The sequence below is a fragment of the Amia ocellicauda genome, chromosome 3 (genome assembly GCF_036373705.1).
Source record: "Amia ocellicauda isolate fAmiCal2 chromosome 3, fAmiCal2.hap1, whole genome shotgun sequence".
NCBI classification, from domain to species: domain Eukaryota; kingdom Metazoa; phylum Chordata; class Actinopteri; order Amiiformes; family Amiidae; genus Amia; species Amia ocellicauda.
Genome location: NC_089852.1, coordinates 43277100 through 43295650, shown reverse-complemented (window position 1 = coordinate 43295650; position 18551 = coordinate 43277100). Strand labels below are relative to the sequence as shown.

The window sequence follows — 18551 nt, the reverse complement described above, 5'->3', positions numbered from 1 at the left end:
ATTCTGACAGCCATTATAGGTTAATAGATTATTGATCATCGGTTAATTAGGCCTATGCATGCTCATCACAATTCATAACAAGTTAAACTTATTTTACCTTAAATTAAAACCTATTAAAATTTAATACACACCTTAATCAAAAGTGCCAGGAAGATCAGTTTGAAATTTATTGACTAATATACTGTTTTACGTCTCATCCTCAAGGGCTATAATAATTGGTTTTTGGTTTATGAACTGGCGGTATCAAGATTACTTTGCAGACATAGAAGTTTATTAAAGAAGTCTGCAGCGCACCTGTGAGGAGCTCTGATCAATCTATTTAAAAGGGTAACTTGGCAATACTATGAGCCTCATTACAGTGTAAAGATTTTAACTGTCTCACAACTGCTGTGGACAGTAACGAGTGTAAAGGGTAGTCTAACCCTCTTGCCCTCCTTGTAAAAAGCATCCTATCTATTCGTGGTAAAAGAAGCTACAGTTTACTTCATTTTTCCATTTGTTGAAACCCGCAAAGCACAATGGAGGATTTTCTGCATGGGTTCCCTAGCTTAAGTAAGACCCTGATGTTTATTTTATGGCTTAACTATTTATGCCACTTTACAGGGGATGAGGTTGCTTGTCAGCTGTTTGGCTGGTCCTGTAAAGGAACCAAGGGTCTATACATAGACGTGACACCGTGAGACTAGCCTGCAACATTCTGGCGTCAGGCTGGAAAGCAGGCCGTATTTCAGACACCCATTTGCACACGCAGAGTTGCAGTGTCTTAATTCCAGTCATTATCCCACGCCCCCCCCGCCTCCAGGAACCCAGTGATAGTGACGAGTCGCTGCCACTTGGATTTCCTTATTTGTGCAGTACCTTCCAAATACAACTGGATTTAGCCCAGCCTGGAGCAAATATGTCCTAATTTGTCCTTATTTGACCAGACCAGCTGGCAGATCAGTAACAAGGATGCACTATGTACTGAATCAAGTTCCTGCAGCTTAATTTGGCATATTTGGCTTTTACGGTCATACAGGACTTGGCAAGTTTATCATCAACGAGAAGACGTGGAAGAAAAAAGGGACAGAGAGAGACCTCCTTCAAACGTCAGAGTAGGCAAAGCACAGTTGTTCGTTAGGGAGAGCTGTGGTTCATATAATTTACTGTTTATTAATGTATTGGTTCGATATTACACAAGTCACATCTATCGGGTTATGAGAAGGAATAATTTCAAATAGATGTTAACATAGTACAGACCGTTGAATACTAGATTTAGATGTTTGACTGTAGACCGGCACTTAATATATGAAAGGCACTGTATTTTTATGAGCATTTTCCAAGAGGATAAGGTTGAGTTTGAACTAACTGAACCGAATCATGGCCAAGGCTCACTGCGTTATTTTCCTTGTACCTTGATAGGCCCAGATTGCATTTTTGCATTGGTATTGTTTTGCTTGGAAGCGATGGGGATTTGTTCATTAAAGTTATAATAGGCAGAGCTCAGTGTTAATGAAGCATGCTGCATGTGTGATAGGGGTTCAATAATGTCCTTCACAGGAAGACCCTGCAGCCAATTTCATAAACCAAACTTAATTAATAACTTCATAAAACCCATTAGCTTTCCTCCTTTCATTTGTCCTCAAAGATTTCCATTAAAACTTAATTTAACCAAATATCTTCCTTTGCATCTCCGTGATGAGAGGCTGATATTTAGTTCTGCAGGACCCCGATGCCGATGAAGACTATTATTTGCAAGCCTTTAATCTGCGTCCAGCTGGGTTTGGAGAAGAATGTAATATCAAAGTAATTAGGGGGAGGACAAATTACAAAACTAATTGAATTATTTCAGAGGCGATTATATTTTCATGGCTCTGCAAGTTTTAAAAGGCCCCAACCCCTTTCGCATGCCCCTCCAACTCGAGTATTGAAAGAGCTTTAATGACCTTCAGAAAGAAATAAAAAAAAACTGTAGGCTCCTTTTAATTTCAGGCATAATTTGCTAACTGATAATTTGATGCCGTGAATATTTTATAAAATGAAGATTTAGGTGGTATTTGATATTGCGTCCGTAAAGTATATGAAACTCACATTTTATAAGTAAAGAGTATTCTGCGCTGTTCCCTTCATGAACGTTTTGGGGCTTTTATTTTTTTTTATCTCAGGGGGAACTACAGTGAGCACAGCCATTAAACAATTTTGGTATTCACATTTACACTCCGTTCCTCCCACATGATTCTCTCTCTCTCTTTTTTTTTAATGGTTGTTTCCCATTTCATCCATTTAAAAGTCTTTTTACAGCTCCAGGGCCAGATGCCTGCCACAGTGCTCAGGCAATTATGTTGTTTTGTCTTAATGCCCTCTGTAATACATAACATATACTTTTTCTTTGTTTTTCCCCACTTCTACTCCCAATAATACATTATCTTCTTTAGCTTTGAGGGCCCGAAATGTCTTCCAGTCCCCAATGGAACCTAATGACAAGAACAAACGGCAACCAGTCCGAAATGCGAGCCAAAGCCAAAGTCCACAAACCGAGTCCAAGTTTGTGACCGCAATTCAATTCAATTCCTCTTCACTCTTCCCTCTCTCTCTCTCACTTGTACCACTCTGTTTTATCACAGTCATTTTCCAGCATCACAATATATTACGTAACATTCACAGCAGTAAGTAGAGGTCAATATTCTGCTGGTGCGCCGACCCAAAGTGTGTTTTGGTGAGACTCATGCAAGGTGTGAGCTGAACACCGGTATATTGGTCACAAACATTAAATGGGCTTGAATAGTGAAATACTAATTAATATTGATAAAACTCTGAACAGTGGCAAGATGTCAATGAGGTTATTGGTGATATTGAGTAGTTTTTCTTTTACATTTTCTTGCCCTAAATGGTATTGATATCTGTGCTTCAGTGAATTAGTTTTCAGTAATGCTGAGGCAATTCCTCAAGATATGGCTGTGTTTTATTATGACAAATAAAATATTTCCGCTGATCTTGATCAGTCTGTGTTTAGTCAGTTTCGAAACATACTTGGAAGGTGTTTTTAAATAAAAAAAATTGAGTAAGTTCAGTTAATTCATTTTTTTTTTTAGCTCAAAGTGTTGTTCTGTAAAGCTGTACAGGTGTTACTGCATACACACCTGAAATGCTTATTAGGGTGTTCGAATAAGTGAAATGTGGAGAAAAAAAAACAACGTATATTCGGCAGTACTCCCCCAACTCTCACCCTGATAACACAACTTTAAAAAGTAATAATCCGTTTCTTGCGACTTCAAATTTATGACCCATTAAATTAATAAGGCTCTTTTCGAATGGTAATGTACAAATGATGGATGTCTACCATTCTCACTGCAATTAGTAAAGTGGCTTGTTAAATGTTGTAAGTTTATAATTGGGCATGCCACATAAATTACTGCTTTGAGATGATATTGATGGCTTTTAATGCTTATAATGTTGATGCAATTGGTCAGAAAGATGCAACATTTTCACGGTGATGATTTCACAGTTTTAGCACTTTGACTAGCTAACTCAAATGGAAAGAAACACTTCGTTTCTGGTGTTGTACCTCAGGACAAATACATTTGCAAATGTATTACAATAGTAAGTGCTCATAAATATTGCAGTTCTATTTAGAGTGACAAATCAATAAATACATCTGTTACGGGCACTAACACAAATCCATGTTGACTGCAGTACAGTCCTGACAATGCCTTACTTTCTCCACATCATTAATGGCTTTGTACCTGCATTTGGATTAATGGACAGTTGTGCGAGATACATGAATTATTACCAATATATGCCAAACACTCTTGTCTGTACAATACTTTGTTTGAGCAAATAATAATGCAAAATTGAATACGCAAAATAGTGTGGTCTAAACTTGTTCTTGTACTTTTGAAAGGCGTGCTTTTACAATTAGTGTGTTTGTGTGTTCATCGTTGGAATCAAACTATACAAACTTGAAATCTACTAAACAAATTATAATCCATTCATAAAGTTTTCCAAAATGATTCTAACATTGCAACTTTCTAACTAGTAAAAACTAGAAAGTCCGTTAAAAAGATGGGCCACTTCCTGCTTCTCACCGTTGCAGTTAAATAAAGGGTTATAACTTTTCACAGCCCTCTGATCCCTGCTTGAGTTATAAGATCATCAGCACTTTGCGTCCGGAGCCCGAGAGCATTTCTTCCAGGCGCCGCTTTCCAGGGCGCAAGGGGTTGAAATGTTAATTTAACCTGGGTTGTTTTATAGTTTTTTATATTAGTAAACGCCATTGCTATTAACCTGCCCTGCTTCTTTCTGCCCATGACAAAAGATTTCTTGCTGCTTTATCGTCCCTGCCTCGGAGACCTGCAGTTGCCTTATCTTAATGATACCATCTGCAGCGTACCTGTAAGGCATGAACACGAATCGACAATCTGTAATGTCCATTTCACCGAGTCCCCCTGAGGCTGGCCGGTTCATCATGCCGACTATTCCACTCTCCTCGTTGCACTGCCATGAGTGTGGGAGGTGTAAAGTGCCATGGAGTTCAGAAATGGACATTTTGATTATTGCTTATCCCACAATGTGTGTTCGCAGGTTCATGAAGAGGGAAAAAAAGGCCAGTTTTCCTTCTCTCTCGAAAGCACTTAAGGGAACTCAGGACTTCACTGCAGCCTCATTTAACTAGCTGTGCTGTGAGACTTAATCTAGCAGAAGTACTTTGCGGCTGGTGTCTGTTGTCAAGGGCGTTTAATATCCGTGAACATCAAGATTGTCTGCGGATGAATGGCAATCCGGAGGCGGGGGGGGGGGAACCTGTGAGAAAAATAATAATTATATTTTGACATTTAAAATGGAGAAATTGAGAAATATCATGCACGTTGAGGTGTTTTGTCTTGTACTACATTGTCTAAAATTAAACATCAGGTTAGACTTTATTTACTAAACTATCTGCATAATTTCCATTCTTCAGAAGACAATTTTATTGAACCCCCTGCTATGAGGAATGTCTACACTTTAGATAATTTCCACCCCCCCGCCATGGATAATTTTGACTTCCTCTCTTAATTAACTGGATCTCTTTGAGTTGGTTTTCCCTCAATGTCCAAATCGATCACCATTAGAATTCACCACTGTTCTGTGTCTCTGTATGAGTCCTGCACCTCATGTGGGCTCAATCAAACAACGTCATGTCAATTTGTGATTAGCAGAAATCAGGTTTCCAGCTGTTGTGATATACGTTGGTTCGTTCTGGTGGAAGCCAAGGAAAACAAAGGCAGCACAGTTTTCTGTTCCACTCTAATGTGATTTTGTCAGTAATTGCTACATATGAAAGTTCTCTAATCTCAGTTTTGTCCACAGTTCCTAATTGTGTGATTTTTGGATTTCTAACTAAGCAAGTCATCCAATGAGGTCTAGCAGAGATGATCTATGTAAGCTGCAGCATGGGAATTCAGGTTATTTTAGTGTCTTGTGGGTGCCCCACCAAACAACGTTGTATGTCTTTTCTTACATCTCACTTTCCTAATTTGTTTTCAGATTCTTATGTACCGTTTCATATTGTTAAACTGGGTCTTGAATGATGTATTAATACACTAGCATACCTCAGGGTACCCAGGTCTACTGACTTCACTCACACTGTGATCTTCACATTTCTGACAAACAGCTCCTTCCCCACTGGAAGAACGAGGACAGTTTCTGAATCTTGCTTCTAAGGCTTTCTCTCGCGCACAAAAATACCGGCTCCCTTGAAAATATTGTCACGATGGTATCAAACTTTAAATGACTCGTAATATTTATAGAACTGTACTCTCTATTGTATTTCTTCTTGTTCTGTTTCTAGGTCCGCAAATGGTTGAAGCCCAAGGACAAAGCTTTGAGATTAACTCCAACAGTGGCAAGATGTTGTTCTCTGCAAACGAACAGGAAGTGGTTGTTGGGGCCGACAAGCTCAGAGTGACAGGTAGGCCTTTTCATGTATAGTTCCTTGACACAAAAACTAAAATTAGGGCTATCCCAGTTAACATACAACACACAATATACAAAATAGAAAGTATAGGTAGTGTTACTTTAAATTACTGAACTCCTATAAAAGATATTATAAATTAGTTATTTGTGTGTTTTGGCAGATATTTATGTCTCTGAAGTGGTGAACGGTGCACCATTTTGAAAAAGTCCAAGTAAAATGAATGTTACTTGTGGTGAATGCATCACCTGTGTCCGTTTTGTTTTCATTTTGAATTAATGATTGTTATATTCCAGCTAGATTAATTAAAAGCCAGTTGAAGCTGCTGTGTTTGTTTGCATTGTGGTCCTGTGAGGGGCGTTTTCTGAGGGAGCTGCATGTTAATGAAAGTTTAAAAAAGCGACAAAACTAATTTGAAATTGAATTGCTTGAGGAGGTAAAATTAAAGGGGGGCACTGGCTTGTTTATTAATTAATAACCAGTTTCAGAGAAGCTCATTATAGCTCTATTTGTATCAAATTTAATTATCCTTTCATTCACCAGGAGACCATCTGGCCTGAAAACAATGTATTGATTCTTAATGGAAAGAAAATCTCTCAAATATACATATACCTGCTTCAAAACATTGCACTATGCTATTACATTCTTTTCTGCTAAACACTGATCTGGTATTGGAGTGACTGCAGCTAACAGCATTAAGACAAACTAAAAAGTTACTTCTGCTCAGCTGTACATTAACTGAGATGACTAGCCACACAACCGGCTATTTTGCCTGTGCTGTGAAGGTCACCTTGTGTGCAGTCTTGTTGTTGTGTTGGTGATGGTGGTTGTGGTGGTTGTAATATTCATCATCTCCCTGATGTTTTATGGTAACTTTGTTAGGTCACTTTTAATTGAGAATGTACAGCAGTTAATAATCTTAGTGAGTTTCAACGCTTGACAAGGAAACCTGGTGTTCATTCACGCTGTTAGCCAATCTGCTGATGAGTGTTTCTGCTAACAGCTTTCTTATAATAGCTGCATCATGGTGTTTTCTGCGGCTTGGGAACAGTTTGGGTCACCGGCAGGGATCAAAGGCCCTTGTAGTCTCCAGAACACCGTTTTTGAAAAAGACTCTAACCACAAAGTGTAGTCCGAAACCCATTAAACAGGGAGAACAGGAGAGCATACATTTGATGCTCACACATTTACCGTTGATGTGAAACTGACAAAAAGCGCAATTTAATGCTTGAGATCGCAATTGTTATTTCTCCAAAATCTATAGTTTGGATTTTTTCTTAATTTAAGCTTTTTGTTTGTTGGTTTGTTTTGGCTTTAAAGCTGTGAATCCAGGTCCATTTCTGAACTGAATCAGGCAGGTTTGATGAGGAATCGTGCATTGATGAATTATTTGAGTTGAAAAGAAAGACTTGTTGAGAGCAAACCTTGTGCATTGAGTTTATAATTAAAAATCTTCGAGATGCACAGAATTCGCTTGGGAAAACATTTGTTTTCTTGTCTTTGCTCAGAGCCAGTCGTTACCAGAGGTTGCTGAAAGACCTCTCTCTGAGTGAGAGCATAGCTGGAAGTGTCTCAATCCTGTCTGTGTGGGTCTCCGACACAGAGTTCACGAATCATGCATCACGCATCGCGTTACGTGTGCAGAATGTGCAACATTGCCTTTTTGCACTGGAGGGCTTAGACACTCATCTCAATGTTATTAAGGCATTAATGCTACCTCAAACATTCTAATACCCAGTTGATGGGATGAGCTGTGAACTGTCTGCCTCGCTCTCACCCACAGCGCCGAACACTTAGTTACTGCCAGCAAGTATGTTTGGGAGAAATGGCACTCTTTGACTCTGGAGACAGTGAGAAGTCTGTGAGGAAAGGATCAGGCCTTTCCTTTGCATCATCTGTAGCACCGATGTTTAATGCATGCTTTCCAGCAATAAAGAGGAGATTATGCAATATATCAACTTAATTTGATAAGTTGTTTACGACTATAAACAGGTTTAAAGAGCGGTGTAGGTCAGGAAATGCAAATAATAAAAACAAAATGCAGAGGAAAGTGTAGTTCCCTGGACCTTGTTCTGCTTGTTGAACATTCATCAAATTCAGATTGAAAATTCATGATCAGAAATGGAAATATTTACAAAAGATATTTCATAATTCTCCACACTTTTATGATTTGTCTTTTAATTAAAATCACAGAATTTAAAAATGGTTCTTTGTAGCTTGTTTCTTTTTCTATGTAGTTGTGTGTAATTATATTTTTTTGTATTGGTACAGTAATGGTTGTAATAAAATGTGACATTTGTTTAAATCTTGTCCGACACAATGCTTTCAGAAGAATATTGTTATTCTGGGCAACATACTACTGGCGGGAAAGTTTTTTTTCTTATCCAAGGAGAAGAATGTGCCGAATGATGTCATCAGACTTGGCCAGAGAACCAAGATGGCCGGTTGCCAAGAGCATCGTTCACTACAGGACTTGATAAATGTCTGTGGCATAAAAAATAAGCTATAAAGAAGATGGGAGCAGATAGACAGAGAGAGGAGGAGAGAGATCGAGAGCGTACGGATGGGCAAAGTAGAGGGCAGAACTAGTTCCAATAAAGATTCATTTGTCAGTCGAAGCTCGGGGGGAGAGGTGACTCTATGCCAGTGGACACACAATCTCTGCCTGACATGTTTCCTGGAAAATGGATAGCTCTCAGGTTGTTGTGAAGGTCTGTCCAGGTTAGCAGACAGGAGATGTATAGACTCTGTAGTAATAGCTGTTGTCAGGAAACTATGTAATGTTCTGTACTAATTTTGGTTTGCTCCATCCAAATTAATAAGTGTCCCCTGAGCACAAATTGACTCATATTCAAGAGCGTTATCCCTGTCCTGATGTTCATGTGAAAATGATAGCAATTTGATTTTGGTGTGGTTTCAGAAACACTTGAATATGCTTAAATTCTAAAATATATTTTCTGCCAAAGTAATACAAAGTTTCATATAGAGGTACATACTTTATAATGTGAGAATATGGTCATAAAGTCAGTACACTGCCACTAGAAATACAGCTGTTTGTGTGGTTGCCTAAAGATAATACAGTTCAGTCTAATTCTGTATGTTTTGTTTGTGTGTGTGTGTGTTTTAGGCCCTGAAGGCGCTCTCTTTGAACACTCTGTAGAAACACCTCTTGTCAAGGCTGAAGCTTTCAAGGACCTAAGGTAGGTAAATCAGTCCAAGCACTCCGAACAAGTCCATGCTATTTATGTATTTGTCATATTTCTCAATTTAGAGGGACACCTGGTAAATTTAGGAAATGTCCCACCCCCCTTCCCAAAAGCAAAGATGTGTCTTCTGGGTGAGTTCTCAGATTGTTGATATTTATTTAAAGAGAGATCATCCTTAAACCCCAGCGAGCTCTGTTGCCTCAAAGTACTTCACCTGGATGCCCAGATAAGCCTCATTCAGTCCCCTGGCACTCCTGCCGCTCTCCATAATCTCACATGCACTCTGACCAACGGAGAGGAAGGGAATACGGAGGTCTCTGAGATTTCTCAATGCATCAGGGCATGACATTAGATTATCAGAAACTCGATGAGACCGTTTACCAAAGCTCTGAATCATTCTTTGAACACGTGACACACAAGAACAGGGCCTTTTTGTTTGTCCCCGGCATGCGTGCCTCAGCAGGACACAGAATATATTTGTTCGTCATGCTTAAGGGAACATATTCTTCATGCATTTCGGTTTGGCTTTTATTCAGTCTGGTTTCATTACGCGTTTTCATTTGAACTCTGTTCCACACTAGCTGGGTTGCCACTGAGGGGCTCTGGGTTAGATATTCATATTGCCCTTTACACTTCACTTCACTGCAGTGACTAAGTGCTGCGTCTGGGTGATCGCCCTGTTACTTTAGTGATTTGCTGCTCTTACTTTTCCTTATGCTGTTCGATCTCCTTCCACAGAAAGCCCTGGAAATACAACTGTCTTTCTCAGTTTCTCAGTTTCAATGGGGTATAAGACAATAGTTTGTTTTTTTAGTTTAGGTTTTTAAACAATACACTGTAAATCTTAAATATATATATATATATATATTTAAATCTGCCTAGTTTAATAGGATTAGTGCTGTCAGTTCATTTCCAGCTGTGGTAGTTGATTCTAATAATAATTGTCATGGTAAACTCTTAAGAAGCATGCTTGAATTGTAACCTACCAGTCACCTCTTGTCGGCCTCAGTCTTGAACCCTTTTATGAAACAAATTGAGTAATTATATGCCTGTAGAATTGATAGGGGTCAGCGAAGACCATGTGGAAGACGAAGTGCAACTGTTTTCTATCTTCAGCAATATGTGAGAGATGAATATAAAATGCCATCATGGACAAGGTTCACAGGCAGTGCAAGGATGTCCTGTGTGACAGTGACAGTCTCGTGGTTGGCAGCGGCGCTCAGAGCCCATCAGAGTGAGAGCCCGTTCAAACGGCTCGTTACTCAACGGTGCCAGAACGCCTGGGACACTTGAGCAGCCTGCCATCAGTCACATCTGGACTTTGATCCCTGTTACCCGTAATGCCCTGGAGCCGGCTTCTCAGATCGGTGTGGTTATTGTCATTTAGACCACTTTCCCTGTAGGGATCCAAACGTCATTGTGTTTGCTGTTGAATCACTACATTTTCACTAAGTAGTACAGGGTTCGTTTCTACATCATCCTTTGCGATCTGTTATCTGTAATTATTCAAGCTTGGCTTTGTCATCATTCACAACCATTTTAAAGGTTGTCGTGTTCATGATGTCACATGCTCCTGTTTGCATTCCCGTCTCCCTGTTCTGCCTCGCCCTGCGATTCTGATCATCTCTGTCTGCATTTCTCTCCGCGGTCTGATAGTATGACTTCATAATTACCATTCATCCTGCGTTGTGCTTAGAAGCCCATGTGAGCGATGGGTGGACGTAAACATGATACGGATGCTTTGTGAAGGCCTCGTGATGATTTCAGCAACAACTGCGTAAACGTGAGATTAATGCGCCAGAGTCTGTGGTCTGGGGAGAGGGAAATGTGTCCCTGTGCTGTGAAGCTAGTGACCCTCAGCACAATAATGAGCTGCTTCTTTCGCACCACAGCTTTCACAGCCCCCAGACTAATAAGTTCAGACATCTGGCACCAAAACTAGATCTTGGTTTATTCATTTTTTTGTATTATTAATGCTGGATTATTATCTCTCTCTACAGAGAAGGTTTGCAATGTCTGCAGCTCAAAAAGGTCGTGAGCTACACAGATATGACGAAGATGTTTAGAAACCATTATTCTTATTAACTTTATTCTTTTATTGCTTCATTTAGGTATCTTTTTTCTTGATTCATTTTGACTTTCAAATATAAAAATACTCTCGCTTCACCAAATATGTTTAAGGTATAACCCCATAAATGACTTTAAGGGGATTTAAGCAGCATTACCCCAAGAATGGAAGCGAGCTTGCCATTGGTATAGTAGATTACATTTAAGCCGCCAGTAGCATATTTGTCCCAGTGCAAGAATAGCTTCTTTCAGTTTGCCAGGGAGAATTGATGTTCGAATTATAAACGTACCCTGAATCTACACTCTCTACACTGTCTGCCGTCCTATTAAGTCACTTAAGTGTAAAAAAAAAAAATCGGGGAATACAGTGGTAAAGCTCAATAAAACCAGAATGATGTGTGAAGTAGTGAAGTCTGCTTGAGCTAAAATAATTTGTTTTAACCTTCAGAGCTGTTGTCTGCAGGAATATAAAGTGCCTGATATTCAGTGAGTCACACTTAATGGACTTTAAAGACGCTGAAAGTCTGCTGCCGCCACCAGGCTGGTTAGTGTAGCTGACAGGAGCTTCACAGAGCTTCAAGTGAAACAGGAACTTTCACAGCTTTGCATCGCACAATTAAGAGATGTTTTGGTTTAAGAAATCTACTTGAAATGTAAAATCCCCCTTTTCCACTGTATCCAAATGAAAACCGCACTGTAAACCGTGCAGACTGTTCCCAGACTCCCGTGGAAGTCATGGTGTTATTTAATCTGGGAGATAAACAGAGATTTATTTTTGATTTATTTCAACGTGTGTAATGACTTCAGCCACTTTTGTTTTATTTTTTAAAAAGCTGCTCAGAGTATTTATTCCTCAAAAGGGATTATTTCTGTTAGGCATTAATTATGAAATGAATATATATATATTCCTCAATATGTTAATACAATATCTGTGTACTGATGCCTCAGAAGAGCAGTGAGACAGATGTGAAATTACCTTTCACAGGGGATTTAGACCTTTGCATTTGCAAGTGAATCTCTTATCAATGGTTGGATTTGGAGATTTGTGGCATTCGACGTGCCCGGTATCAAGTGTTTACCTTTGCATGTGTTCAGGGTGATTTAAGATGCAGGGAGAGATTGCCAGCTTCAGACCATGAAGAAAATATAAAGCGTTCTTCTGATATATGGGGTGTTTCTTCCTTCTCAATAGTAAATTGAATAATGCCCCCTCCTGATTAAGTGGGATAGAGCCGATCCTTTCATTCCCAACATTACAATAGAGGTGTTTTTGAATTAAAGCACCTTGTAATTAATCCTATAACTTCGCATTGATTCCCATAGAGCAGCTCAAAATGGAACTCTTGAAAACATCAGTTCTGTCCTGCAGCTTTTATTTGGTTTAGTCTTTTCTTTAGAACATTTATTGCACACTGGGTATGTTCACAAACGAGCATTTTCTCGGGTATTAATTCAAAATGACCATGTTTTTGCATTTCCTTAACCAATTTAATTTTGTCCGGCACTTTTCATGAAGGAGATTTCTGTTCTCAACATCTGAGAAAATAAAATGAAGAACAAGATTATTTGAAAATGTTACATAGTAATGTTTTAATAATGGCAGGTATTACGGAGTAAGGCTCATTCTAGTCAGTGTCTTGCTTTGCTTTATGTGTTTATATTATTTATTAATGGTGTAATAATGATACACCCCCAATATCATGTCCCACGCATAAGTGACACTGACAGCAATTTAAGTCTAGAATAAGAAGGATCGTTCTGTAACACATGGGTAGACAGCTCCCTCATGTGGCTGCTTACAATATTGAATTCACTTGCTGCACAGTTATTTTTATCATTTCTTTTGTATACAATTTATTTATTATCTGAGTTTTGCTATGGCTAAAATTAATTTTGGGAAGTTTTGTATTTATTTTGTATATATTTTTTTTAATTCCCAAATATATAGAGCTATTATTATACAAATTCTATTCTGGGAATGGAATATGATACAGGATGTAAAATTTCTCATGTAGTGCTATACTATGCATTTGTAATTCAGTACATTTAACCGATCACTGCTCAGAATGTATCTCTGTTAGGTGTTTCGCTGCAGGCAAGTGCTCTAAAGAGAATATGATAAAAAGTACCACCTGCAGCCGTACCACCCTGGGTCACGATCATGCCTGACGATGAATGTAAAACTTTAATTGTCTTTTATAGGCGTCCTCTCAGGACCCTGTGCTCCTCACTGAGATAATGGGGTTACCAGAGGTTTCTAGCAGGAGTCAGGCTGACACTGGCTAACTGTGGCTGGAGGGGGATTTGTGAAAATATTTAACTGGGGTTTCATTTGATGTAACGCTAACAAAAAGCCAAAGCTTACATTTGTGATGTGGCTCTGTAGATTCAATGTGCTTGAAGGGAAGGGTCAGGAAAATGTTCAAAGCATGCATTATTAAAGCAACAAGGCTTTTCTCTTTCTGTGTATGATAGGTCCAGAAATATTTGGACAGTGACACAATTGTCATCATTTTGGCTCTGTACGCCACCACAATGGATTTGAAAGGAAACAATCAAGATGTGCAGCTGTCTTCAGTTCCTGCTTGTTCTTGGGGTGTTTTGCGTTCAGTTTTGCCTTCAGCAAGTGAAATGCTGCTCAATTGAATTGTTTCCTTTCAAATCCATTGTGGTGGCATACAGAGCCAAAATGTCACTGTCCAAATATTGATGGACCTAACCATATATATATATATATATATATATATATATACACTCACCTAAAGGATTATTAGGAACACCTGTTCAATTTCTCATTAATGCAATTATCTAACCAACCAATCACATGGCAGTTGCTTCAATGCATTTAGGGGTGTGGTCCTGGTCAAGACAATCTCCTGAACTCCAAACTGAATGTCTGAATGGGAAAGAAAGGTGATTTAAGCAATTTTGAGCGTGGCATGGTTGTTGGTGCCAGACGGTCCGGTCTGAGTATTTCACAATCTGCTCAGTTACTGGGATTTTCACGCACAACCATTTCTGGGGTTTACAAAGAATGGTGTGAAAAGGGAAAAACATCCAGTATGCGGCAGTCCTGTGGGCGAAAATGCCTTGTTGATGCTAGAGGTCAGAGGAGAATGGGCCGACTGATTCAAGCTGATAGAAGAGCAACTTTGACTGAAATAACCGCTCGTTACAACCGAGGTATGCAGCAAAGCATTTGTGAAGCCACAACACGTACAACCTTGAGGCGGATGGGCTACAACAGCAGAAGACCCCACCGGGTACCACTCATCTCCACTACAAATAGGAAAAAGAGGCTACAATTTGCACAAGCTCACCAAAATTGGACAGTTGAAGACTGGAAAAATGTTGCCTGGTCTGATGAGTCTCGATTTCTGTTGAGACATTCAGATGGTAGAGTCAGAATTTGGCGTAAACAGAATGAGAACATGGATCCATCATGCCTTGTTACCACTGTGCAGGCTGGTGGTGGTGGTGTAATGGTGTGGGGGATGTTTTCTTGGCACACTTTAGGCCCCTTAGTGCCAATTGGGCATGGTTTAAATGCCACGGCCTACCTGAGCATTGTTTCTGACCACGTCCATCCCTTTATGACCACCATGTACCCATCCTCTGATGGCTACTTCCAACAGGATAATGCACCATGTCACAAAGGTCGAATCATTTCAAATTGGTTTCTTGAACATGACAATGAGTTCACTGTACTAAACTGGCCCCCACAGTCACCAGATCTCAACCCAATAGAGCATCTTTGGGATGTGGTGGAACGGGAGCTTCGTGCCCTGGATGTGCATCCCACAAATCTCCATCAACTGCAAGATGCTATCCTATCAATATGGGCCAACATTTCTAAAGAATGCTTTCAGCACCTTGTTGAATCAATGCCATGTAGAATTAAGGCAGTTCTGAAGGCGAAAGGGGGTCAAACACAGTATTAGTATGGTGTTCCTAATAATCCTTTAGGTGAGTGTATATACATATATATGTTGCTATTCACAATTCACACCATATATTTGAACACATATACATTTTACTCAGACAAACCTGTTAAGACAATTGACGGACAAACTTTAAAGGGAATTTACATTTGAAAGCTGAAGTTTCTTTTTAGAAGCCTCAAATATGAATCTCATGTACTGAACAGTAGTAGTGATGATGATAATAGAATATTTCTGTCTGCAAGATTAACCCAAACCTTTTGAAAAGACTCTAAAAGTCTCTAAATATCCCTTAAAGCCTGTTGTTCTCATTTCCTCTGATTTCAGGCTCGAGTCTCCCACCCGCTCCCTGAGTCTGGATGCTCCAAAAGGAGTCCACATCAAAGCTCTTGCAGGAAACATAGAGGCCACATCTCAGATGAATATAATGTTGCACACGAGTGAGGGGATGGTAAGAGGACATGTGGTTTATTTGTCTGTGTAAATGGATATGATTATCTGAACAGATGTGATGAATACCAAAAAGTAAGTCTTGGTGTAAATATGAGGTTGGAAAGAGTGGGCAGCAACTCACTGCAGAGATGGTGGCAGTGCGGATTCTCCCGGCCCTGTCTGGCTGCCGTCTATAAATAAGGTCTCTCTGCTCAGTAGTGTGACCTTAACCTCTCACACATCTGTCACTCCACAGCTGATACTGGACGCCGAAACCGTGCGCCTGCCCAAGTTACCTCAAGGGACGAGAGGCGTGCCAGGGAACTCTCAGGGGCTGTACGAGGTGTGCGTGTGCCCGGACGGAAAACTGTACTTGTCTGTGGCAGGTGTTGGCTCCACTTGCCACGAATACAGCCGGGTCTGCCAGTGAGGCGGGCCGGGATCCCGGCACATTCTCTGGAGGCTTTTTCTGACTGGGAATATCCTTTTTTGTTCCTTCCACTTCTGATCTCTCTACACATGTATGCCCAAAGCATCTTTAAAAAGACTCGCTTTCAACGGAAATTCGTGACAAATGTTGAAGAATTCGCAACAGCCTTTTTTAAATTCTTTCCCCCAGACTGTTACTATACAAGCCTTCAAGAGAGACCCAAGAGCACAATTATACAGCTTTAAAGGAAACTGCCAGTAAACTAAGCAGCTTTGTCCATATTTGTATGGTTCCAGTGGCAAAACAGCTTTCATTTTCATTAAAAAATACTCTGTATACATCATGGAAACAGTTGTATTCTTGACCATAACTAAACAATACTGCAGCTACATTTTTTTCAGATCTTTAACTGACTGTTACCAGCTGCAAGATAACTGTGCCAACCAACATGAAATCTTTTATTAACTCTGTTTTTCCTCTCTGTACACAGTGTCTATAGCTGGTCATGTTTAGCTGGTGACAGCTTCCTTTCTATGCAATCAGTTGATTTTGTCCGTGCAATAACAAACAGCGACTGGATTTCATTTAAAAGACCTTCCTTACGTGCATATTAGTGTCCTGTATTTGTTTGATGTTTATTTCAGGCAATTCCAAGGGTATATTGACCAGCTTTTTTAAGCAGGAATAAGGTACAATAAGACTAGTTTTATCCATGTAATACATTTTTTAAATATATTTTTAAATTTTAACTACACTTAAATTAAGCAGAATAAAACTGGTTTCTGTATTAAAGTGATTAGTGACATGTACATTAATATGACAATGCACAAAGCACTAGTCAAGTGGGGCTAAAATGTAATGCATTCAATTCTACAATGATTGTCACGTACTGTAGCTTGAGATAGGAAGTGAAATGAAATGGTTCAGACTTACTGGAAACACAGTAGGACTGGAACAACATATAGATTTGAATGGTGGCTCAGTTGATGCAAATCATTGACTCATTGAAAACTAACTATGTTTTCCACCTGAAATGCTAGTTTTGTTACACGTTTGTCACACTGTGCTTAAAACCACACTAACATGTCCAGCTCAAAATAACTGGTCTTCGTATAATATTGATTTTGCTATCATAGAACTTTAGATGATATTTATGTCAATATAATTGAGATATTACACAATTTGTATTGCACTCTTCATTTCTTTTCAAACAACCAACATACTTTGCTAGCATGACTTTTTCTTTTTCCATTTAGTAAACATTCACATTAAAATTGAAAAAGTATTGGAAGCTTCATCTTGTTGGAATTGAGGTCTGGATTCCTAAAGCAGGTCCCCCCATATTGTCAACTGATAATAACAAGGATCATCAAATAATGTAAATATAATACGTTTCACATGAGTCAGAGTAATAACATAATTACAGAAGCACAGGGTCACAATGGTAGGGGTGCAAGATTTATATGTAACATCCCAGTAACCTGTATTACCTTTGCCCATAAAGATTACGCTCAATTCCAGCTGGTCGTAGATTCGGCTAGAGTAGATTAAAACATTAAAATAAAGTACGTGTCTTGAGACTATTGACTTCTACAAGATATTTGTATGCTAGTTTAAATTTAAATTAAACCTTAATTAAATACTTTTTTTTTTTTAAATCAGTCGCTCAAGAGTGCCATAATGCTTTCTAACAAAAAGATCTCTCTCTCTCTATATATATATATATATATATTAGTTTTGTGCCGTATAAATGTTTCGTTTTCATTTAAGGGGGGGAAGTATTTTTGTGCAGAGTATACGTGTTCCCTTTGTATATCGTCACAATCACTCAAACGGCCAGGAGAAACCTTGTTGATGATGAAGGGTGAGGACTCTTATACATCTAATTGAATAGCCAATGTTAAAAATAATACACAAAACTATTTACTAATATTATATTCAAAGACCCAGAGGTCAGAAATGTTCTCTGAATTGTTATTTGAGGAACACTGTACAAACGTTGGGGCAATTTTATGAAATTTCATGAATTTATCAATCTACCTTTGTATGTCTGAATAAAGGGGTTTTGTGCTATTCATTGAACACTGTCTTATGACTTTCAGATATTACTGTCACTGTATCCTGTTTATATGTGTAAGTGGCTAAAGGGCTGTTACAGCTTCTGAACATGTTTCAAGAAATATTACTTGAAAACCGTCGACCGCTTGACAGTATCAGAAACTGGTAACAACCCTTTTAGACAGGAACATAGCAGAATGTATGAAGGAAGAGGGGTAGGTATCTCCAGAAGAGCTTTTATGTAATAACAAATAATGCTATGATAGTCCAAAGTATTCATGCCTAAAGGCTATGCCTGAGAATGTAATGCACTCAAAATTCCCAAGCAATTATTTCACTTTGACATGAAATAGGCTATAAAGCAATTTTGTTCCCAAAAAAATGATGCATTACTTTTTAAGTTTTGACCAAAAGAGGCAAAACATGTAAGATTGCGGGCCACATTTTAATATCTTTCCGTAACTGTAATTACTGCCATTTAAAGAAGT

General features: G+C 39.0%; 1 protein-coding gene across 8 annotated transcripts in view; it reads left to right on the top strand.

The window, feature by feature from the left end:
• The window catches only part of sgcg (sarcoglycan, gamma), a 150659-nt gene extending 132581 nt beyond the window's left edge, over positions 1-18078 (top strand). For all 8 annotated transcript variants that reach the window (XM_066699635.1, XM_066699636.1, XM_066699634.1 and 5 more), the window contains 4 exons: positions 5807-5926; positions 9057-9129; positions 15471-15594; positions 15832-18078. In XM_066699635.1, coding sequence (XP_066555732.1) covers positions 5807-5926; positions 9057-9129; positions 15471-15594; positions 15832-16005 — 491 coding nt within the window. In that variant the 3' untranslated portion in view covers positions 16006-18078. The remainder of the gene's footprint in view (positions 1-5806; positions 5927-9056; positions 9130-15470; positions 15595-15831) is intronic.
• Positions 18079-18551: the final 473 nt, after the last annotated feature.